We start from the raw sequence: 25,365 nt of genomic DNA, 5'->3' as shown, positions 1-25,365 counted from the left end.
AATCTTTAAGCACTCTGCTATAGAATGGTTTAAAAAAAGTGCTAGGTTCAATGCTACAGTTTTGTACAAAGGACAATGTACCTTTTGTACAAAGGTTCATCATGTAATGTCTCTTACACAGATTTAAGTCAAGAGCAGTAGCAGAAGGGCAGCTGTGATTTCTCTTTTTCTAACTATTCCTTCCTTCCCTGTGACTGTCAGGTGTAATTTCATTATGCTTCTGAGACTTCCAGAAAGGAAGGTAGTATTTCCTGAAAACAGACTTTTAAGTACCTTTTAAAGTGGTTTTCATAAAGTGAAGAGCTACATAGACAATGTCCACAAATGTAACATTCCCTCCCTATCTCAGAAAACAATGAAAGCACCTTGTAGGTGTATTAACTTCATTTTGGCATTGCTTTCTGTGGCTGTATTTTGCATGCTTTTCAAACAGCTCTGCTGATACAACCAAGATGATGGCATGGTAGACAATTCTAGCCTCATTGCTTTTTTAAATGATTACAAAACTAGTAGAAATGCACACTACTAGTACAAATGGCAATGTGGCCACCTGTTCCATTGCTTCCTTTTCTGATTAATTAGCACTGAATGCTTAAGTGCTTAAGGATGCCCAGTTGGCACTGGGGAAATCTGGGCTTCAGTTTCTGAACAAATCAGAGAACACCCTTCCCCCATCTGGTAAAGCCATGGTTTGCAGACCTCTTCAGCTCTGTGCACTGCATGTGCAATTCTCATCTCCTCACATCCCTTCTCTCCTTAAAAAAGCTATACAGCACAACAAGAAAAGTTTCAAAGAAGCCAGGCATGATCAGGGACGTGAATGACCTACAAGGAATAATTAACAGGCCTTCTCAGACTAGAAAAGAGATGACTTGGGAAGGAGTATGACAGAGGTCTATATGCAGACACTGTTAGGTATGGAGGTTGTAAGGAAGACTGGGGATAGTCATAAAGAGAAACAGTTTCAGGGAAATGGATGAATGCCAGGAAACAGTACCCAATTTTTGAAATCCTTATGTCCTTAAAAGAGTCATTCCCCAAGAGTTCCCTGGGAAAGCATCAAATATGCTTGCTCAGTTCCTATACTGTTCTCTAGCTATCTGCTTTTGGCCAGTCCTGTGAGAACTTCATTTCCGATACGGTTTCCAATGCATCTCAGACAGATGACGCCTGCACACAAAACAAGCCCAGTAACTGCACCGTTGTCAGAAGTCTAAAGAAGAGTTTGATCTCTCTGCCTTGTTTCAAACCAAGGACTGCACTATATGGACTAATAGTCTGATCATGGATGGTTGCTTTCTGCTCTTACGTTCTTCCTGTCTAACACTGAATAGTCACAAGCTGTATGTTCCTCGCTTTCCGTAAATTGGAGCAAAATCACAATGCTGCTCTAAGTATGTTGTGAATACCTATGAGAATACCAAAGTATTTCTGCAGTGGGACCCTGAGAGGTACTTACAAACCACTGCCATAGTACGTAGAAAACAATTTTCTAGCCAAAATGTAAGAGCAGCTCTGAAATCTTGAACTGATGCCAAAACGTCCAGTATCAGCCCAAAACAGGACACTATACTAGTCATCAAAATATTATGCATAATCATTCCCCAGAAAAATCTGAAGACCAGTTTCTCAGAATGCAGTTCCCCTTTATTAAGTACAGTTTATTATTGCTGATCTGCACATTATGATGTTTATACTAGACAAATGACTGTCCTTATTTTTACAGATGAGAATCCAATGTATTTTGAAAACAATATGCATATAAACAACTACGGTGCATGACATTTGCAAAGAAGGTGGAGCACATTTCAGATTAACCAGCCTTGACAAAATCTCTGAATGAATCCCATACCAAATGTTATTTTCATAATGGTTTTCAAAACAAGCACTAAATGCATTTGTGAACAAAAATGATGCAGAAATGCAGCAAGGTATACACGAAAAGCAATAAAAAAAATCATCAGTGGTACTTTACATTCTGCAAAACTCAGATAGAAATATATGTTAAATGTGATGGTAAGTATTAAAGCAGACAGGCAATGACAATTGCTTTCTAAAGATTTTATTACGTTGTTAAAATAAGGAAAATGTACAGGGAGCAATTTAGCTTCAGTGCTACAGCTATGATTACAATGGCACTTAAAGATAAAAAGGAAAGAAAATTGTCACATATGCCATATATTTAGCTATGATTATATTCCAGCATGCCTACTGTACGAAGATTCATATTCAAGAACAAAATACTCTCCACTTTCAGGAATTCAGGATATTGCAGATTTCAGGCATTCAGCTTCGAAGCAAATAGCAATTTCTTCAATAAACGGTTATTTCTGAGTGGCAGGCTGACAGAAAATGCACATACTAAGAAAAAGGTCTTAAGCTCGTATTTTAAATTGGAAGAACAGCCACTACAAGGGGCATAGAGTATCTCTATTTATTCTGTTTTTGGTTTCCTGTTTATACTGGATGCTAGCAATGAAGCCAGGCAGTCTGAGGCCAAGCCATGGCTCAAATGTTTGCAGTCATAATGCCAAAGTCAAACCGATTTAATCTATTTTAATATTTCATTCCTAATGACAAGTTTACACCATCCCTCAAGTAAAGCACGCTCAGTCAGCATAACCACCTGATTTCTTCAGAACAGAGTAACCTTTATTATCATGTGTCTTAGTAATTTTTCAATGCCTCACCTTTCACTGATGAAAGACAAGGTAATGGGAATTGATATCATAAGCATTCTTTTTCATAGTTTATTTCCTTGACAACTTCTCAATTAATTTAACTTGCTAGTGTTCATACACTAAAAAGTCCTAAATCTCTGCAACTGGCTTCCAGTCAGAGGAGAATGCAACATGCAACCTCAGCAAACACAAAAAGATGGCCCAATTTTTTCTAAACAGTTTTTGCATGGGTTTAGAAGAAATTGTCCTAATCTCAGTGGCATTCAGTGACTTCTCCACTGCCAGTGGTCCCTTAGACACGGGCTGTTGGGTGTAAGTAGCGCAAGCCTCATGAGGCATGGCTGCATGAGAATATGATAGGGAGTGGAGAAGGCTGGGAATGGCAGTGAGAGTGCCTGTTGCCTTAGGACCACTAAATAAAAATGATTTGTGAAATGTGATCTGTTTCCTATCAATGCAAATAAATAAATTAGAAATAGTAGCAATGAAAACCAATGGCTCGAGTCAAGAGGGGAAGAGGCAGTCAGAGCAAAGGAAAAAGTCAAGTATGAAGTAGCTGTGTTAGCTAGGAACAGGAGCAGAAAGTATACGAAGTTATCTACTGAAAAAAGGCTGCAGGGACTATAAGGCTCATTACTGTAACCATTACCATTCTCCAGGTTTTCACTGCTTTCGTAGCAGCCAGAATCCCGAGGAGAGCATCCAGTTAGGCCTTGGCCTTCAATAAGAAGTTTCTCCTGAGATCCTGACTGGTCGCTGTTACCTAGAGGATGCAAGAATACAGTCAAAAACAAGCAAACAGAAAAGCCGCCTGAACTTCTCAACCTCCCATTTCCAACACCATTATCTTCCCTATTGTATGAATTGTATCAGATCACTTTATAAAAGAGTGAGCATTAGTGAGCATTAGCCATCACAAATGTTGGAAACATTCATCTTGTTTGGTAAAGGATTAAGCAACAGACTCAGCACGAATATGAGGGAGCCATGTGGGCATGTAATGAAAGTAGAATGGACTGCGTGTGTGCCTCAGCTGCCTTGGGACCAAGTCCTGCAACTTGCAACCATCAGAATTTATTTAAAATGATGGTGTCAAAGTTCTAAGACTTAAAGAAACCCCAACATCCAAAACAAATGCAGAAAGCACTGAAAAGAACCAAATCAAGTAAAAAAGCATAAAATCCTAACCCTGACCTACTTTCCAGAAGGGACCAAGAGGAAGGATCAGAAGTGGGTCTGGAAAAGTTAGATTCTGTCCCCCAACGACGGGGGAAAGGACAAGGGAGGGGACTAGCGGTAAAAATTCCTTCCTTGGTCTGTGCAAAGAGCCAATGCTCAAGTGTGGTTCACCCAGGCTGCACAGGCTGGATTCCAGGAACTTACCCAGAATGTTTGGTCAGAAATCATATTTTGTAAAGAAACTAAATCTAGAGCTGAATATATAGAAAAACAACTTCAAGATGCAAGGACACAGTTTATGCTGTGTTTTTTTTTCCTGCAATAAAATGTCAGAAATGCCTATTCCGATTCCTATTCTCAGCACATGAAAAGTAATTATGGGGTGGAACTAAGTGCTGTTGCCCTTCCCAGGTTCCAGCTGTCTGGTCCCCACTTCTCTTTCTCCTCATCACCCTGACTTGGAGCTGGCATTTATACTTTCCAACCACCACATCACATAGTTCTTCAAGTTTTCAAACCAAAATTGAAGGTCCCTAAAAAAAATTATTACTTCATGGAAGTAAGCATTCTAAATAGGTCTGCAAATAATGAAGAGAAGCTCGTATTAGGTGATGAAAAGCTCCTCTGATATAAGTGAAAAGAATCTAATTCTGCAACTGCAGTTTTATTGGGGGGTAGAGGAGGGCGGAGAAAGTGTGGATGCCTCTTTGGGAAATGACATGAACAAGAAAGCTACATGTCAGTGAAAGCTCAAGCCAAACAGCACTGTTTAGAAATACTAGCCACACATCTTTCTATAACAGAATTAAGCATTGCCCACTTAATAAGCAGCTGTTTAAATTGCTGCTATGGCAGTTTAAGCTAAAACATGGATTTTGCACAGAAGCAGCTGAGAATGCCCTCACACAATCCATTTCACCGATTCTGCTCGGTGGGATACTAAACTTCTGCTGACACTTGGGAACAAAGGGGAAATTCAGTACTGTCTTAGGTTGCTGCAACTAGGTATTGAGCACATCTAAGTTCGTGTCTCAAGCCACACTTGCTTTTCACATGATTCTCTCTGCCGTGATTCTACCATGACTACTGCATGGACGGTACAGCCCTGCTTCCCCCTCTGTGGCAAAGACGCCATCCAATTTGACTGACACGGATTACTCCGCTTTCCCTCATTTTTGCAACCATTTGCCTGAGACCATCTATACAACAGGCAGAATTGCACTGCTTGCACCTTAGATAGTTGGGTCACTGTCTTTCACTCTTTGCACTGGACTGATATATTCTCTCCCTTTGAAAATTGCTGTGTTGTCATGTGTACAACCTGAAGCTACCTGTACAATCTTGCAGGTCACAGTCCAAGAATCATATGCATGTGGAGGTAAAATAAGAGAAAGTTTAATTCACATTACACTTCTCCACAGCTCTCTGAGCTTTGATCTTTTTCTTACCCTTGATAACCTCAATCTCTTCTCTCTAGTCTAGAAGTTTCTTTTTTTCCTCAGCTTCTTATTTTGAGTAGGTTATCTCCAGATTTATTCCAGAACATCAGTATTCTAAAGGGTAGGGTTGTACACTTAACATCACTTGAATAAGTTGCGTAGCCGTAGCAGGGCTTACATGAATGAAGAATCCTGGCAGAACAAATACAAGTCTTAAGTCAATCCTCAAAAATCTACATGTTGTTACACAGGACTACCCTGGAAATAACTAGATTGGGGTGGGGGGCGGGGGGAAGATCAAAATCCTGGAACCAGTTTTCCGCTTTAAGGGATTCACTAGGTTGTTGGCAGAGCTCTAGTAAAACTGAAAACCTCAAACATCCCACGTACTATCATATTCCTGTAGAAGTTCCACTGCTGTGAGGAGAACAGCTCTGTGCTCAGGATCTCGGATGTTCAGTTCATCCAAATCTTCTTCTTCTAAAAGCTTAAAGGTATCCAGATCTTCATAACCATTGAACAGAAAAGTAGGCATGTGCTCCTACATAAATGAGAAAGAAAAAACAAACAAACAAAAAAAAGAGCAGCTGTAAGACAACATAGTTATTCAACTTAATTTGTCAATAAAGATACTAAAAGAGATTTTCACAACAAGCAAAAAAAGCAGTATCTTCACAAACGCAAACCACTGTATAACAGCACAATTATAGGATTATAGCTTGCATAAACATTGCTCAGCATTTATTAAATGGCCTGGGTAGCATGCTACCCAGAAACACAGTATGGCACAGGTCTGTATGAAGGGAGAAGTACAAAGAGTGAATGACAGCCACACCAGTTTATCCCTAGCTCTTCTGAACAGAAATGTGGAAGAGATTCCTCTTTAAAGACAGGGTAACTATTGTTACTTTACATTTTTGCTTGCTTTTGAAGTGTGTTAGCTAGCAGTCACACTATGCAATGATTTACTGTCTCCACGTGCATACAACTTACAGCCTGCAGCACTTCCATCAAGCCTGACAGGCAGTTCTGCATGGTCCCACATGTTTACACTCTGCAGCTAAGACCTGATTTTGCTAAATGGGATTATGAATCTGGTGTGAAGCTTTCAAAACTAACAACTCCAAAGGTGTGCCTCCCTTCCCACAAGCAAAACTGAAGGGTAAACAGAAAGACAGAATTTGAACCTTTAAGTTGATGCGATCCAAGAGATCCTCAACTGACTTGGGCTGGGGTGGTCTGCTTTTCCGGCGTCTCCTGGTGGGCCGCTTTGGCTTCTCTTCCTCTTCATTTAACACGTCCACATAGATAAATTTGAAAGTGCCAACTTTGTTGTTCAACAGGCCCATCCAAGTGCCCATGGGGGGTTTGCTGATTATATCAATGATGTCACCTTTCTGCAGACCAAAGAAGCAAGAAGCCATTTAGGCATGCTTTCCAATGGATATTCAAGCAAACACACCCACGTTCTCTTAGATTTTCCTGTACACAGAATGGACAACACTCTTTAGTTTTCAAAAGGTTAACCACAGCTCTAGAAAAAATATCTGATTATACTTGTTTTACAAATGGAAGAAAAAGGAATTAAGTGACATGCCTAACACCACTGAGCAGGTCGACAACAGAACCTGGAATGGACCCCAACTGTCCAGATTCACGAAGCTGCTTACACCCCAGTAGTGCATCACTGCTGTTTCGTACAAATGTCTCCAAGCTGTGCAACTACCTGAAATTGGTGCAAATAAGAACATGCTCAGTGTATATGGACACAATTTCACATCACATCTCCTGAGGAAAGGAGGTGTATGCAGAAGGAAGCATGCAACACTGTTGCTTTTCCTAATGTGCTCCTGACCCTAACAAAGAAATGGACACACAACTGTTTTTGTATCCTTAAAGAGATTACCTTATGTACATCTGCTTTAATAGGAATTAGCTGCCCTCGCAATTTTAAGTAATGGATGTGATGAGTCAGATAGTTTGGATCAAATAAGGCACAACTAAAACTAGTAAAAGCTGATATCCAGAAAAATTAAAGGGGGGGGGTGACAGCTCACAGTCAGCGAAGTAACTCAATATTAGCTCAAAACAAGTTATACTAACTGAAATGCCTTTAAAGAGACACTATGTGTAGGCGCATCCACATTTCTTCCAAGGACTTTGAAAATTTTTCCATTGATGGATTAATTCATTGTGGCAGACAAAGTATTTTTCCAATTTTTCAAGCAAAATCCTTGCAAAATGGAAATTAATTTGTGGCACATTTTTATTTTTCCAGAAACTAAAGACACAAGTGGCTTTCCCTGGATGTGGAGAAATACTAATATTTACTTGCATTCTGTAACATTTTGCTATAATTCAGGCAAATCTTAAATGTATCAAAATAAGACAGGTTAAAGGGCTTCAAAAAACACATGTAAATGCATTAAAAGACTAAGAATTATATAGTTCTTGCAAAGACCTCTTAGTTAAGAATTTTGCCAAAATAAATGTTTGACCCCTTAAAAACAGATATAGCTAGTACCTTGAGCTTCAGAGAGTCTGTATCATAAGGACTTGGAGTAAAATCTGTGTGAACCCTGGCTCTTCCACAAAAAGGTCCTCTGTAAGGAGGCTCTTCATCATCACCATCTTCTGATTTCACACTCTCCCTGTTGCTGGTTGAGGAATCTGTTGTGCTCACTGTCTGACCACCTGTGTGAGAGACACAGTATCTATCAGTCCACAAAAAAGAATCTCTTTGTGAAAAAACTTCAGAAACAAAGGCAAGACAGAAAATGTGTCTTCTTTCTACAAAACATGCTAATCAAAATTAAAAGTCCTTAAATGCCGCTATTTCTAACATACACATGTGATGGGAGAGTTAATTAATCTACTTTGTACTCCTCTTTTCCCAAATTCAGCCCCTCAATATTTAACTGAGAAGCTGTTTAAGTAGTGTCTCATCTATAGTGCATTACAGGAGATGTCGTTTTTCTGGGAAGTTTTGCCTACAAAAAAAGCATAGTGGTGTGAGGAAAGTAAGTTCTGAATCCTGCATGAGGGTTCCAGAATCCCCCTCAGGTCTAGAAATTTGGTTTTATGACAACAATTTGTATGGTTATTAAAAAAATAAAAAAGCAGCAGATGGTTTTCAGAATAGACTTTCAGTTATTCAAAAATTGAGCTCTCTCTTCAGTTTTTTCCCCCCGATACATTTGTGGTTTCTACCGGTCAGTACCTCCTAGTGAAGCAAGTTCAGACCATGTGTGTCCTACTTAAGCTCTGTTTTGTGTAGACACAGTCTTAACCAGAGAGGTTTTAAACACTCCTCCTCTAAATAGTTAATGAGAGAACCTCAAGGTCTCTCTGGAGATGGGGTGGAAAGCCTCATCAGGAGTGCCCAGGAGAAATCTAGTGTAAAGATTACTGGCCAAGGATTGTAATTCTCACTCCACTCATTTGTCTTATAATAGCAGGACCCAGCCAGAAAGCAGGATTTCACTTTTTCAGGGCTCTGTATAAACACAAAGCAAAAAAGATCATCTCTGCACCAAAGAGCTTACAGTTCTTTGTAAGCCCTTAATGACTAACCTATCAGCCTTTCTACTTTTTAACCACTGCTTCTGCTTTGACATTCTCTGATTCTGCTTACTGGGGAGATCTCTGCTCCCTGAAGCCACAGAAATGGAGCAACGCAATTACAACCGAACTTACTCATTGAGCTCTGACCGCTTAAGGAGCTCCTCAGGCTCTCTACTGAGCCACCAGCTTTCAGCTTGGGTTTGTCCAGGGAGTCAGTGTCTGGTGGTGGTGACTGTGGAGAACCTGGCATGACCCCAGGGCTGGACTCCTGGAAGGGATTGAACGATTTCAGTTTGGTAAACAAACACAGGCACTGACAGGAGCTGCTCGTTCATCTCCAAGGAAAGATATTCTGTTTTCCTGCTCTTTACCAGACAGGATGAAACCTTCTATGTTTATCTACTTATTTAGTGGTAGTCAGCTGTGGCAGAAACTTCACTTTATTAGGCATGATAGTGGGGACAGGAGCAAATATTCCAGTCTGAAAAAGCTAGTAAGTAGAAAGAAACATTACACAAAACTGCCAATTCAAAGGTTTTAATGACACAATTACGTTTTTGCCAGCAGTACTTGCAAAACACCTAACATCAAATTCAGCTTTCTGAATCAGGATTTTGTACAAAGATGAATACAAACAAATCAGACAATGCAAGCGAGAAACACAGCAATGTACATTATTTTTGCAGTGAGTTGTTGACACCTTGTCTCATTTACCCTGAAGAAAAAAAGAATTAACCAGAAAACGCAGCCTATGCATAGTATAAATACTCATAAACATAAACACATAGATATAAAAAGATTTTGCTACATGTGCAGTAGGTGAGTCAATTTCTCTTTTCATTCAGTCAAGCATTACAGAAAATCAAAAAGGGCCTTTACTAAATTGAAATTCTGTCAGCCTCCGTGAAGCACAGTTAAAGAAAAGCAGCACAGATACTTGTGGCCAGAATAGCTTTTGCTTGTTTTTTTGAATGCAGAAAGAGTTACCGGCACATAGTTTGAGTCATGATGCCAGAAAGATATAAATATTCTAAAAGAACTGTGCCAAGAAGTTCGAACACAAAAGAACTGTAACTTGCATACAAGAAAAGTTTTTGTGGAGATGTGTGGTCATAAAAATTTTAGATGAAAGCTATTATTTGCATGCTGCAGAATCATCAGAAAAAAAAGTCATCCCAGCATATTACTTCAGAGGTCAAGTGAATCTTGGAGAAGGCTAGAGAGCAGAACCATTGCTAACTCACTGTAAACCCATTTCTCAGTATCCCTTTCTTAGGCAGACTTTGCAGAGGGACACTGTTAAGGCCAGTCAGACACCAAAGCATCTTCTTACCAATTTCAAATCATGTTAGATCTTAAAATGTTGTAATTGTAAATTTAAATTAAATAACTGCAACTGTAGCACTGCCCCTGGTTATGAGTAAGTATGGCTAATAGTCCTACAGAAAGGGATTCTAATGTTACAAAGCATTGCATATAACTGGTCATGTTTCTGCCCCTCTATGCTGTCTCCAGATTCTGCAGTTCGGGGCTGTTATTTTGAATGTTACGAAATGCTCCCTTTACAGGCACTAATGTTTTGCATTAATACCAGAAGGCAGATCTGGTGGGGCATGACTCCCTTCCTCTATGGCCACAAGCATCCCCAGTGATCCAGCTGCCGGTACGAGGCCACTCGGGGGCGGCCGTTTGCCAGAGAGAGCTCTGCTTTCCCGGTGGCTTTCTAAGCCACTACTTGCACATTTCAATTGGTAAGATTGGTTTTCAACAAATGCTGAAGGATTTTTGACACTGCACCAAAGCAAGGAACCCAAAGAATACCAAAAGGGAAAAGACAGCAATTGTTCCTAGGCCACTGAAATTCAAAGCCTAATTTACAACTAATGCACTTCAGGTCTGCCTTTAAGAATAAGCTATAAAAATCTGTAATGAAAGAATAATATGAAAATCTTCTGTGGGATGCTGCTTTCTGACTACATTGTGCATCTGTTTTAATGGGCTACTGGAGAGGGCAAGCTATGATGGAGAAAAGATCTGTAATAGCAGAGAGGAACCGTGAAGTTATGCTGGGAATTTAAACCAAGGTATAAATTGCAGATTAAATATATTACTGTGACCTTGTGTCACAGATTGGTTCCCTTAATAAATAATGATGATAGATAAAGAAATGGAAATATAAAGCAAGATGGGTAATGCTATCAACTACAGGCTTCTGCTGATGAGCTACTTGAATGAAAATCTGAAAATGCATTTTCATGGTTTGGCATCTATAGGAAGCCATTTCACAGTGAGGGATTTTATAAGAACATAGCAATAAGCCACACTACATAGTCTTGTTAGAAATTTCTTCAGAGATGCCTTGAAGCATGGGAATCAATACTGATTATCACTTCTACACTATTAAGTGGATTCTACTGCAAACCTTACATACCTGCTCGGACAGAGAGCTGCTATATTTTTTAGACATCCTTTTCTTCATGGTTTCTTTTACAGACTTCACTTTTTTGCCCAGAGATATACGGGAGGCAGAGGGTGATTTGATCACTTCTTTATAAACAAAGTCTCCTTCTTTGCCCTGCAAAATAAAATGGGGTTTAAGCCTATAAAATACAAGAGCTGTTTTTTTCCTCAGCCAGCAGTCACTGCAGAGGTATCCAGGCAGACACAGGATGGCAGTATGGTGTCCTGTTTACCGCTCTAAATTCACTGTTGAGACCCTGTGTAAACCACTGCAGCAGTCCACTGTACCTTACTCCTAAGACCTGATTTGTAACCTCTTCTGCAGGTACTGTGTGTAGATGTGCTGGGGTCTGTTAGTATACCTTTATCCCCTGAGTTTCAGGCAAGTATGTGACCTGACAGGAAACTCCACGGTTTCAGGCTAAGCCCTCCTGCAACAGTAGCTGTGGCTCACGTTGGTCTACAGTTTACTACATACAGTTTAACAGGAGTAAAGGTATCTCTGAGATCCTAGCCAAGCATGTATCTGTGTGCGTATATATATGGATACCTACATTTAGCTACCCAAATTTACTTTTTATCGTCAGACAGGCAGTCAGCTAACCTCTCTTGATGACTGCCTCTGTGGTTTTACTGTCGATTGTTTATAAAAAAAACCACACACAAAAAAGCTACTAAATCCATCAACCATGGTAGGTTACACTTGCACAGCTATTCTTATGACACCCAACAGGTTACTGCCAAACTAAATTAGCTGGTCCATATATAGTGGATGACAAAGGCCAGCTGCTTTGAATGCATTTAACCTTTTCTAAACCAGCTTAAGATACCTGGCATTTACTTATGCCGCAAGCACACACAAAGAATTAACATGGATCAGCTACAATTTTGCCAGACTTAATTGTATGACTCATGAGGCCCTTATTCAGATTGTCCAGGCAGCACGTTAAACACGGTCTTTCATTCTACAGTGTGTCAGGAACCACAACATAGCAGCTCTATTAGAGCTACTATTAGCACCCTCCGTTGGCAAGGGTGCATCAAAAAACACAACAGAAAAAGGACCAAAAACTGTTTGACCAAATAAGAGTGACTACTGTGTTTGGTCTCTGACTTGGTTCAATAATCTGTCTGAGGAGAATTTAGGTACGTAAGACAACAAACCCCAAAATAAGTGTACACTATATTCTAAATAAAAGATTTATCTTTTTTTCTGAATTTATGTATGTTTGCTACTTTATTAATGTTCTCGCAAAAAGTTTCTCTGAAATTCAGCTGATACTTCATTTTGGACAATTCTGTATTTTTTCGTTTACAAGTCGTTTGTGATTACAACTTCTTTGGTAACTTCCGGTCTTTTAGCAGAAATTAAGGATAGCTCTTTGCCTTATCTTTTTGGAAAAAAATTTCCACTTAATGGAGTTAAATGTTTTCAAGACAAAAACCTCGATCTGCATACATTATTCTAGCACACTGCATCTCTCCCACTACTGATGCTAGTAGGGAAAAACATAACATCTAGATTTCACATTTTCCTACATCAAAACCAATCTGAACAAAATATACCAAAGTATCTATGTTTAAAGATAAACACTGTAAGTTTGGAAGTTAACTTTTTGACTGAGTTGAAAATTGATCAATAAAATAACCACCCACAGTTTTGGCCAATTTAGGGGTAATTTATGATGTTAAAAAAAAAAAAAATCAGAAAAACAACCCCCAAAAAACCCAGATGACATAAAAAATAATATAATGCTGGCATATAAAATGTTTCACAATTTAGACTTAAGTGAACAGAGAAATTATCAGATCCCATGTTGAAAGAGAAAAGAAAAACATATATGGGCAAAAGGAAAAAATATGTTGGCAATTTCATTTGATATAATGTTCTGGCTCATTTCTGTTCCGTTATTTTTGGCTGCAGGCTGACCAACAGTAACACTGGGGTCAACATGAGTAACATAAAATGGAATTAATACTCAGGGGAGGTGTTTTGGTTTTTTTTTTTTTTAAACACAAAGAGCTCTGAGATCAATTGCATAGCATCTAGCACAATGGGATTCTGGTCTACTCCAGAGCTCTTAGATACAATGAGAAAACAAATAATAAATCTCTTACATAATGACTTCCACCCAAATAACTTGCAGTTCTTCAGCGAATAAAAGTTTGCCTCATCATTCTGAACAATAAATATTTTTACCAAGAAAGTATAGTAATCATATGTTTTGCCTGGGGTGATGCTCCGAGGAAGTCAGACATAAGAACAGCCCACAGATGTGCCCCCAGGTCTGTGCTTTGATCACTTGTTCCTGCCTCTTTACATATATGGCATATAAATACTTATACACACATGGATATGGGTGGGTATGTTATTCTCAAAGCTAAGGAAATTTGAGGTTAACGAAGATACTCTGCTTTCTTGGATCCCCAAACTGTTATTACAGACCTAAATTACACTTCAGTCTAGAACAACTCTACTGCGCATTTCATTTTGTGCTATTTCAAGTCTGCGCCTTGTCTTAAACTCACCATTTGGTCAGAACTATTTCCAATATGAAGGGAACGATTTGTCAAGTCAAATCCTCCAAAGCTACAGGTTCTCTGCAAAAAAAAAAAAGGACGAATACAGTTCTATCATAATGATGAGCTCACTCAAAATATCTGTGATTTGGAGAACACCAGTGAAAACACAAATGTCTGCAAAAATGGAAACAAACAAACAAAAGGATGGGAGATTACAAATCAAGAAATCTTGATCATTGCTATAAAGCAATTTGAGTCATTTGTCTTTTCCACAGACAACTCCTTGGCCTAAGGTCTGCTGCTGTTGAGTCATCTATTGCCTACTCTTCTTTTTGACTTTTTGGTCTAAGGAAGCTGTTATCTTATGTATCAAGTTTTCCAGGGCGCTCACAACTCCACCTCAGCAATCCCATCTGCCTTCATAAGTAAGTCCACAGTAGCACTGAAACAGAGCACCTACCTTCTGGGAATAGCTGCACAGACTCCATTTCCCCTGAAATACAGGGAAACACTAGAGGCCTTCTAGGGCAAGCCCTTGGTAAGAGGAGCTAAAAACCAGCCCAGCTATCCATAAGCATTGTGTCCCCACAGACTCAGCAAGCCCTAATTCCACACTCGGTATTTACCATCACACCTGTGGTAATACGTGGCAGCTCTGCTACTTAAGGGAGAAAGTATGCTATGTTTACGGTGCCACAATCACCTAGTGCAGCGACTTAGTTTTGGCTGAATGCACAGATGCAGTTTATCATAATCATCCTGAACAAAAAAAGAAAATCAGCACTACGACACTGCTTCCCTCCCAAGAGCAGAGGGCAACCAAACACAGTACAGTTGCATTTCCACAGCCAACCATTGTTTAACTGCAGCATATGACTCTCTGCTAAAGCTTTGGTATGACTTGAAAAAAGACCAGACACTTAGGGGGCTCACAGAGAATCCAGCTTTTGCTTTGTAACCCAAAAGGTAAAACCTTTGACTTTTTATTTGGCCACTGAACAACCAGCTGCACAGTACTCAATTACCTGGTGCTGCTAGATCTCACAGGGCAATCCAGGGAAACGCAGTCATGACAGTTACAATTTACTTGCACAACTTCAACTCTGGCCTCTGAGTGAGTGTTGCGAGACAGGCAGATTGTCTGTTAGAAGTATTGTCTTCAGAGTTAGAGTTGAGATAAACAGGAGGCAGATGACCAACGACTTGCAAACCCTAAGTTCTTAGGGCCTGAACTACCCAACAGAGTAACTTCAAAGACACCTTAAGACTCAGCTAAACATCAGATCAGACCTACAAAGGATTGTCCCATCAGTACCATGAGTGTGTACTTGGGAGTCAGTGAAAACTCACCGCCTGAGAACTCAGTCTGCTTTGACACTCTATTAGGAAGAAGCAAGCTCTATAAACTGTGCCTATTAATAAAAAATTGTATCAATTAGTTCTATTAGAGTAAACAGTCTTCCTGCCCTGTTCACTGCTAATCACCATACATATTAATAGCTTTTAAAAAGTTTTCTTTCTCTAGTTTTTATGTGGGGTGCTGTGTACCTACAGTGCTTGGATAACAGTTTTTGTACTCACCACAACTCTACTAGAACTCAAAGCCAGCTCTGTCTAGGCCCTACACATTAAAAAGTGTTGTGATGTAGAATTTTTTTAAGTGTAAAGCAATGTGACTATGGCATAGCTTTTAAAAATTGTTTTTGGAAAGCATTTGAGACCAACCACAAGTAATAAGATCAGTTTTTAAAGCACAGCAGGTTTAACTATGAGTAATGTCATCCTTCTGTGAAGAGTCCATTGTAACTAATCCTACAGCGTATGGTAATCCCAACAACGAAGTGAGGACATCTGCAACTGCTCTGAGTAAACTTGTCTGTTAAACCAGCCAGAGCTCCTCCTAAAGCAGTCTTCTCACAAAGCAAAATGTCTATTCGTTGAAAACTTCTGAATAAAGGTACCATATCAAGGATGCTTATTGTTTCATTATGGACCTCCCCATACATTTAATGTCTGCCTTCAGATTCCAGTAGCAACCCTGGCAATACTGTACCAAACAAAAGGTCTGTGGATGAGGAGAGGGATATTCAATGGAATGGCCATGCAATCAAAAGTATTATCATTTTGGGAGAAAAGAAAAAACTGATGCAATTTGAAAATTTCATGCATGTCCAGGTCACTGAAACAAATATAAATGACAAAAATGAATGGCAAGGCAAGACAGAGTGACCAATTCCACTGAATACATAGGCATTGCAATTTCCCTGAGGTTGCAGCAAACAAACATTAAGAGTTTCTAGGAAGGAGGAGTGGCATCAGTTGAAGCTTGCCAGCTTTTTTCAGTTTCAGGAAGAAGTGTGTTGAAAAAGCTAGTAAGAGCAGCAAGTCTCCACCATTTATCCCATTCAAATGAGGCTAGAGGAGCAGCTGACTGAAGAGTTCCTCAACAACAACAAAACATTTCTTCTCTATTTGTATCTCTGTGAATAAGCAAATCGTCCAGATGGTTTTCATAATGAAATTACTATAGCGAGATTACTTATTAGAAGAACTGAAAAGCTTGTTTCTGTCATGTGTATTTACAAAGACAGTTTTAGAGAGTATTTTTAATTATGGGACATCTCTAGCACATACAAGTATGCTCTCTTCCTGAGACACCCCTATTGTTCAACCCAGAGAAGGACAAGTAAGGTTTCTCTTATAATTGTAACATCCTTATGGGAAAACAATGTGTTTTGAATATAATGTCTGTGCAAATAAACAGTACCTTCTGAGTGGCAGGGCAAGCAGTCAATGCAGAAGAAATACTGAAGCAGCCAAGAGAGAACATTCATGGTATTGGGCAGGAAAAAAATGTTTTCTGGCCAAAGAGCAAAAAGTGAACCATGAAGGCCTGGTCACGTCCCACAGGTTATTCAGGGAGAACAAAGCTGTGACTCTTATACCGAGAATACCTCACACCTGAAGAAATGAAGCTGAGATGTCTCAAAATAAAATCTGTAGTTCAAGAGGAAGAGCTGTTTCTACCGTATTGTTCACTGGAATATCTTGCTTAATGTTATGTGTGCACTGCTGTTTCCACTTACTGAAGTAGGGAACGTACCTACATTCTCAACTAGACAACAGACTAGTTGGTTCTGCTTTCGAGATCTGGCTGGCCCCAAAGGCAAGTTCCTAGGAAACTCAGTATCGTGTTTAAGGGAACTGTCAAAACTGGGTCATATAATCTGGAAGCAGCTTTGAATCTCTCTGGGGTGCTCAAATCACTTAATTTGCCATTGTACAGCACAATTTCCTTTTTTGGCCACCCCTTGTTCCCTTTCCACAACGCTCTGAGGGAAGGTGCCACCTTCACCCCATGCTAGAAAGGAGCATTGGCCAGGGACAGAGCAGAAGGGGCACTTCTGGTGGTGGTGAGCAGCAAGCAAGAGGGCAGTGTCTACATAATGTAAAACTCCCTGCCTTTCTGCAGCTTGTGTGTGTAACGGAGAATACTGAGCTGGGTAGGTGAATTGATGAGATGCAAATTGAGAAGCAGAAGGCCAATATGAGGCAACGACAGAGAGCAGGAGAGAAACAGAGCACAGCTGACTAAGGATGCTCTAATCCTCTGAAAATGTTGTTCATCTCTCAGTATGCCTTTAAGAGAATACCAACTTCCAAAGCATCACAAAAAACATTTTTATAGCATCTCAAAGCTCCTCTATTCATCAGTGATCTCAATTTCTGCGCTAGATGAATTTAAAAAGCAGCATTTTGTTGTATTTTCTCTCTCTTATTGAGTTATTCTATACACATAGAAACTGCAGACTCAACAAAACTCTTGTCTGATAGGATTATATCAAACTCTTCCCTCTGAAGAACTCTTACAGCTGAATTATAGTGCTTAAGAGTTTCTAACTGCAAGGAAAGGAGAAGCACTGAATTTTAGTTAAAAGTATATAAAGCAGAAGAAGTGTTGACTGCAACCTCACAGAAACTGGAAGACCACCTTCATGGCAATTCTTTGACTCACAGACTTTTGGTGGATTCTCAAGAGAACCCTTTTAGTACAGCGATCCACTGTGGCAGCCCACTTCCTCTTGGCCTCCTCATCCTCCTCCAGCAGGCATCTCCTCAGGTCCTGCTTGTCGGCCTTGCTCAGGGTCCTGTCAGTAACGGGACGCACCAGCTGTGAGAGGTTGAGGTGACTGTACAGGCTTCTCTCCACCACATAGGTAATATTGAACTCGCTGACAGAAGTGCGCCCTCGTAGCCTTCTGTTTGGGAAACCACAACCTCCACCCCCTTTCGTTTTGTGCCGCAGTAATTGTAGATCGCAAGTTGCGGGGGATGCTCCTTTCCTAGCAGGGCGCTGGCAAAGAAAAGCTCTGGAACAGGAATAGTTAGTATCCATTTTCTTCAATCGGATCTGCTTCCTTACACTCTGAATCTCCTCCAGGGACACCAGAAGGTGGTGCTTGTGCCTGTTGCTGTCATAAAAGCAAATGCTTTCTGTACTTACCCCATGGCTCAGTGAGCCAAGGCTCTTCTTCATTTCCCCATCTGTCAAGGAGCGGCAAACTTTCTGGGTCTTCTCCTCTTCTGGGTAAGAGAAAAATGTCCCGAGTTTCTTGGGAGGCTTGATAAGGCCACGGCTATCAGTTTTGCTGAAGGTCTTCACCAGCTTCCGGTTAGCTCCCCACGTATCAAGACTGCTGGATGAAGGAGAAGTAGTAAGTGAGTCCGAGTCGTCCTCTGGCTGCTTTTCGCAGGAACCGTCAAAGTAGAATTGCTTCTTGTGAACTCCAGAGTAAAGTGCTGATCTGTCGTCCAGTATAGGAGAGTTGTCAAGTGAGTGCTCTTCCACACCTATAGAGGACAAAAGCAGCACAAAGCGTGTCATCGTTCATAATTCTCCAAGATGTTTCCCTGTAGAGCCTCATTGTATTTATTTAAGATATCACCCACTTAAAATGGAAGAAAACTCTTCCTGATATAAGCAGTCCAGAATGTATTTGTGAGTGGATAAATCTGAAGCAGTTCCTACCATTCGTGAAGTCAGAGCTCTGGGATGAGCTAACAATAGACAGACGACAGCATCCTGTAAGTAAATTCATTGTTATTTTAAGCCTCTCTCTTTCATCTGCAGCTAAGTTAGACCACAGATGCTCTCACTAAGAACCGCTTAAAAGCAGGAACTGGGATCAGCTTCTCATGTTTTCCTTCTGATACTTGCATATGATGCTCAGCTCTAGTGAGATTACAACAGGTCAGCAGTATACCCACATATTCAAAACCAAACAAGTAGCTCTCAAGTCCAGTTTTCCAATAGCCAGTGCTGCTGCTGCTGCAAAAAAGCAGTGTTTTTCCCAGAAAGTTATGGAGCTGAGCTCTAGGATGAAATTAAAAGTTTTGCGTTCTTGATGCATGAAGAGGCACCAATTTTAATCACAGAGAATTTACTTAAACAGATGCAAAGGAAAAAAAAGTAGGTCAAATTGCGGGTGTGCCAATTTCAACAGTGTCCTGGTAATGACAGAAACACTTGGTTTTTACTAAATACATATTTCACAGAAAGGGAAGAAGACTTTCTGCAGTGCAAGTACTGAGATGGGCAAACAGCCAGGTCTCCTTTTCGGAGTGGAGGAAATAAAGGACCTGAAATTGCAATTCCTTTTCACATTTATCATTTAAGAAACTTTTCCCAGGTGTTTTCTTCCGAGAAAAGTATAGGCTCAGATATTAGATGCAGTAACAAGGGAAGAGTCAAACAAGAGTACACACCCTCCTCAGTCCTGCCTGACAAATTTCACAGCATTCGCAGGTATCAGAAACACACACAGAGATGTGACTGTATTTATTTCTTGCCAAAATAAATTTCTTTCCTGACCCACATTGCCTTCATCTTTTATTGCTTCTACAGTCTTACAGCAGAGATAAATTTGAACCATTACCAAAATACCTATGATTTACTAAACCCACTCATTCAATAACAGGGGACACATTTCAAGATGAAAGAAGATTCGTTGCCCTGTACAGGCTTCCTGTCTCACCTTCCATTCACTCTGTTTGCAAAATGTATTTGACATGTATTTGCTGAAGCCTAAGACGCTATTTTAACAAGATAAAACTCACTGTGCCAGTGAAGGGATAGTGGATCACATCTGACACACAACACGCACTCTTGAGAACTTCTCTGGGGTAGGTTTGCAGATCGGAGTCTGATTTTGACAGCACTTTCACTGGACTGTCCCACTTGCTCTTTTTCCCCTCTACTTCTCAATTTGAACAGAAAATAGACATTCTCCTGGGACTGAATATGTGCTGATAAACAATTTTAGTCCACTGAGTAAATATGTTTTTAAACAGCTTGTAAAATATGCATTGTGTGTCAACACTGTAACAGATGTTATTTGGAGTGAGTCCATGACACAAAGCCATAATGACACAGATGTAGATGTGATTTGTTTTTAAATGCTATATAAGAATGGTGCCCAGGAATTAGGAAGCTTCAGTTATTTAGCTCACTAACACAAAACACAGCAAGATGCAGACATTGGCACATTCTAGTGAGTATCAGATCATCCAGATGTATATTTAGTGTGATAACAGTCAGTAGCGGAAATGTGGGAGAAGGATCTGGGACTAGTGTCCCTTTCTTTAAAAACTACAGGAATGTATAAGGGAAAGTTAGCAAAGTTGTTCTTTGTGAAGAAATTTTTGAGGAAGATTATGACGAATCTTTCTTCTGGGGAACTGCACATCAGATTTCAAACCAAGACTACTCTCACACTTTGTTAAAGGCTGTTGAACACTGATGAATCTATTGAAATTTTACTGATGTTACTCAATCAAACTTTATAGCCAACTCCCCAAAACCTAGCCACCTAGCATTTCACATTACTTCACATTCGTAACACGGACTCAAATAACAGCAGCAAACAGCTCAAGAACCGATCCAGTCAACTGCAGGTAACTTGGAAGGCCAGAGAGCAATCCCCAAAGCCGACCAAAGTATTTTTTGTGGTCTTGCAGAGCCCTCTGACATATTCAAACAGGAATATAGACCTCCATTATGAGATATGGGGATGGACAGCACATCTGAAGCACTTTTAATTTGCCACATAAGAACTTGGCTGTGGTAAGAATTTACTGAAAGAAAAGCCATAGATACCTACTCCTAATGTAGACTTGGCTACTTAAGGGGTCTTCTACTTATGTAGAAGTTATGTGGAAATAATCCATGTTGTTATTTAGCAATAATTGTTTTTGCTACAGAGTGTTCCCAGAGCCAATCTACAGAGGAACCCCAGAGTGCTAGATAAAGCACTAGATAAATGCTAGATAAAGTACAAACTCAGAGTTACAGCTTATTTAGAAAAGCTTGGAGTTAAAACAGAGAAGACAGGCAGGAGATGGAGAAAGAAGGAAGCACAGCAAGTTTTTTTTTTGAGACAATTATTAATTCAGTGATTTTTTGGGGGAGGGGGCGGCAGGGGTGGAACACCGTGGAAGAAAAAACCTGGAAGGAACTGGGACACTTAAAGTGAAAGACTGAACGAGAAAAGGAAATAAGGAGGTGAAGTGCTGTAAGAGAGGTAATAGAGAGCAAACCAGACAGTTAATGTGCTGAAGAGAAAGTCTGGTCAAACTGCAGGAAGGTGTCTGCACGCCCAGCAGCCCCTGGGCTGCCTGCTCCTGCAGCTGCTCCCACCCCTGGAGCCTCTGGCTGATTGCTGCCTGCAGTGTTTCCCAGGCCCATAGGGAGGGAGGGAGGGGGTAGGACAGGCCTCTCTGGGGTCCTTCTTTCCCCAGAGCAGCGATAAAATAGCGCTGCTTTGTTTGCCCCTTCTCATACACCATGCTGCTTCTTCCAAGGTAACCTTGCTTTATGCTCACCCTATGAGGTGACAAAACCTTTTCAGACCAAGACAGCTGCCTGGTCCAGAGCTCTAGACTGGCCGTGCCTTTCACGTGCAGCAGTAACACCATCATCACACAGGAGAGAGGCAGGCTACATCATAAATCTGCCAACAGCTTCCTGCCACATACCCAAGATGATGCACACATTCTCTTTAAATGCACTAGGAAGGAATCACGACATGTCTCAGCTCACTGCAAAGCTGAGGGGAATCAGCATACGATGCTGGGAAGGCCACTAACATAGAGGGGTGCCCGCAGTTCCAGTGAGGACTCAAGCAGGGCTCTGCAGAGAGGCTGCTGAGGCTCGGGCTCCATTAATCTGCCTGCTCACACGCGCATACAGGTCATCCGGAGTTAATTTTGCAGCATGGCGTTCCCAGGGGCTGTAGTCTTGCTTCCCATTTCCCCACCCTCCTCCTCCTCCTCCCTTCCTTCCCCCTCTCTTGGCAGCAGGGCTCATTCAGGAGCCAAACTGCAAGCAGGCTCCCCTAGAAGTAGGAGTTAATATTACATGAGGCAGTCACTATCCCACAAGAATGTCTGATAGAGTTTCTGTACTTCTGCCACAGTATGATGCCATGTGGTGCAACTGCACCACCAACCAGCTGCTACCCTCCTAAAACTAGCGAGAGCTTCACCTGCATGCTGTCCCCGGCCTCAGAGGAGGGAGCAACGCGGTGGTGGCTCTGCTTACCTCCTTGCTGAGCCTGTGGGGCAGCCGGCTCAGATTGCTCCTAGTCTCATTCCCTTCCCAGCACAGGGCATAAAACATAAGCCAAATTCTAATCTCTTAATGAGGGGCTCTCCAGTGCTGCTCTAGGGATACCAAGAGATCAGAGTAACCACATCCTAGGCTGTCACTCTTCTCCTTCCATGGTCTCTAAATGCAATTACTTGGGTCAGGCATGCACCATAGACAAGGCAGTCTTTCCCACCATCCCTTAAGAACACTCCATCCCTCCCTCCCTCAGCCGTCCACTTTCTGTCCCCTCTCAACAGAAACATGTATTCACACATGCAGTTTTAACCATATGCACATTGCTTTTTTACCTTCTGTGCTGGGTTTTTTCATTTCTTCCACTCTTATGAGTTTCTTCCTGACTCTGCGAGTAGAATTCACCAGCTTGTGCAACCTCTTAAACTTCACCGACTCCTCTGTTTCATCATCGGATTGTTCTCTTGACTGGCAAAGAAACAAAGGGAGTATTAATAAAATAGTAGTTCCACGGCTTGCTCCTTCAAGTCAAGTTAACCCAGCTCATCTGCTGCGCTGTGTCAATGCAGCTCTGTAACTGGTGTTGTATTTTCAGCCGAGGTCAGACAGAAACATTTAAATTACTGAGGGTTTTCTTTTTTCTTTTTTTTTTTTTCCTTTTCTGAAAGCATGACATACCATTTTGATTTCTAAATCTGTGCAACGTATCATTCCTGCCCTTGTCTTTCTTCCCATGCATTGTGTAATAACTACTTCCACGTCCTCTCTCAGTACGTTTCACGCAGGGCTCTTTCCCAGGGCTCTTCTTACCATACCAGTTATGCTCCTGTGGTTTGGGTCAGTCACTGGTCTGTCTGGCATCTCAGAAGTTGCTGTTTAAACCTGGTTATAAACAGCTCCTCCACACTGAAGCTCTGTCATTGACGACTTCTCTTCCCCCCCTCCCCCCCACTCTTCCCAGAAAATCAAAACCAGCAGCACAAGAAAGGGTTGGGAAGGAAAAGGAAGGAGGAGACCTCATCTGCCTTGCTCACGAACTGCCACAGCTACAAAATATTCTTTTCCTCCTCCCTGCTCCCTACACTCCTCCTGAAGGCTCTCAAGGCTGGAATTAAGACGGACACAGCATTCCTCCAGCACTGACCAAGGGAAAACTCTGACCTTTTCAGATATACAGTGCAGTCCATATTCCCCAGCATCCCGTTTCGTTTTGCATCTGATCCAGTATGCTCAGTTCCAGCTGTTTTCCCTCAAGTATCAAACATTACAGAGACAAAAAAAAATTCCCCTCTCTGCAGCAGCAGTGACACAACAAGCTGAAACAATCCATTCCTTGTGAACGAGAAGACGACTTCGATTTTCGAGCCAGCTCCAACGTTCAATGTGCTACTTCCTCTGTTTTAATCAGTTCAGAATGTGGAAGGCAGTGGGGGGAAGGGAAGGGAAGTCTCAAGGCTGGAATTAAGACGGACACAGCATTCCTCCAGCACTGACCAAGGGAAAACTCTGACCTTTTCAGATATACAGTGCAGTCCATATTCCCCAGCATCCCGTTTCGTTTTGCATCTGATCCAGTATGCTCAGTTCCAGCTGTTTTCCCTCAAGTATCAAACATTACAGAGACAAAAAAAAATTCCCCTCTCTGCAGCAGCAGTGACACAACAAGCTGAAACAATCCATTCCTTGTGAACGAGAAGACGACTTCGATTTTCGAGCCAGCTCCAACGTTCAATGTGCTACTTCCTCTGTTTTAATCAGTTCAGGAAGGGAAGGGAAGGGAAGGGAAGGGAAGGGAAGGGAAGGGAAGGGAAGGGAAGGGAAGGGAAGGGAAGGGTGGCAGGACTCTGACTTGGCCACTGGCACCTTGCATCACTGCACATTCCTGCATGCGGCACAGACCTCAGCTGGAGTCGGGTGTGGATTGCATACCTTACTTTGTTTTCACCCATGGTGCCAGCCAATTAGCTGCATTCCTAATGGTCAGCTCTAAAAACCTTGATGCAACTTCCTGTTGGCACAGTTATCTGGGTTTCCACAGCATGCTCATCCTTTTTTCTCTTTCTCCTTCTCCTTAATTAAACTTTTAAAAAACCAAAAATCCCCAACAAATGCAGACCAAAACAACAAAAAAAAAAAGCACGCCATCCTCTCCTCTTTCCCAGCAAAAATGCTGTCTACTTATCTGGAGGGCTGAATAAAAGACAGGCCAAATATAAAAACACTTTCTGCTTTTCTAAGGCACTTAAATATCAGGATGTGGTAACAATGGTAGATGCCATGGGGCAGGACACCAATTAGCAGTTGCATGGGTACACTTTCAAAGGCACAAACAGTGCCTGAAGGAGCCAGGGCAGCTCTGAAAGCCTGCCTCGCAGGCATGCACCTCACAAGGCCAGCAGAACCACACCAGAGCAAAACTTCAGCCACTTTCTGCAAGGGCACTGTCAATTACCTACTTCCCACAAACTTTGTGCTACTCCAAACCAAGAAGGAATACCAAACAGGCCACATATGGCAGTAGGAACTGCCATTCTGCCACCCGAGAGCCACAGGAATGCATTTACTATGGGCACAGGATGGCTAGGTAATGAATAATCTTTCTTCAAGAAAAATAAGGGCTGTGAATAGGAGTACCAGACTTGTTTGTATCAAGATAAATTAAGCAGCAAGATGAGCATTAATTCAGAGATTATGGCTGGGACAACTTAGTGACATGTCAAACAACAAGACAGACATATTTAGATAAGATGATGAATGGATTATTGACTGTAATCAAGAAGTTCAGTAAAGACTTCTTAGGCCATTAAGTGCATCCTGGCAAGCAACCATCATGCATACTCTCCACTCAAGATACGTTTATTTTAAATGCAACTACTGTAAGTCATTGCTTCCCTTCATT

The 25,365-nt window shown here is 41.2% G+C and overlaps 1 protein-coding gene across 1 annotated transcript in view; it reads right to left on the bottom strand.

Annotated features, from left to right (window-relative positions):
• The window catches only part of SASH1 (SAM and SH3 domain containing 1), a 29,203-nt gene extending 4,788 nt beyond the window's left edge, over positions 1-24,415 (bottom strand). Inside the window, 12 exon segments of the mRNA XM_010293599.1 lie at positions 3,331-3,444; positions 5,690-5,840; positions 6,487-6,696; positions 7,824-7,993; positions 8,996-9,131; positions 11,295-11,438; positions 13,853-13,924; positions 14,473-14,553; positions 14,555-14,605; positions 18,351-18,697; positions 22,802-22,934; positions 24,401-24,415. Of these exon segments, the coding sequence (XP_010291901.1) occupies positions 3,331-3,444; positions 5,690-5,840; positions 6,487-6,696; positions 7,824-7,993; positions 8,996-9,131; positions 11,295-11,438; positions 13,853-13,924; positions 14,473-14,553; positions 14,555-14,605; positions 18,351-18,697; positions 22,802-22,934; positions 24,401-24,415 (1,624 nt within the window).
• Positions 24,416-25,365: the final 950 nt, after the last annotated feature.

Source organism: Phaethon lepturus, unplaced genomic scaffold (genome assembly GCF_000687285.1).
Source record: "Phaethon lepturus isolate BGI_N335 unplaced genomic scaffold, ASM68728v1 scaffold26128, whole genome shotgun sequence".
NCBI classification, from domain to species: Eukaryota; Metazoa; Chordata; class Aves; order Phaethontiformes; family Phaethontidae; genus Phaethon; species Phaethon lepturus.
This window is presented reverse-complemented; position numbering and strand designations above follow the sequence as displayed.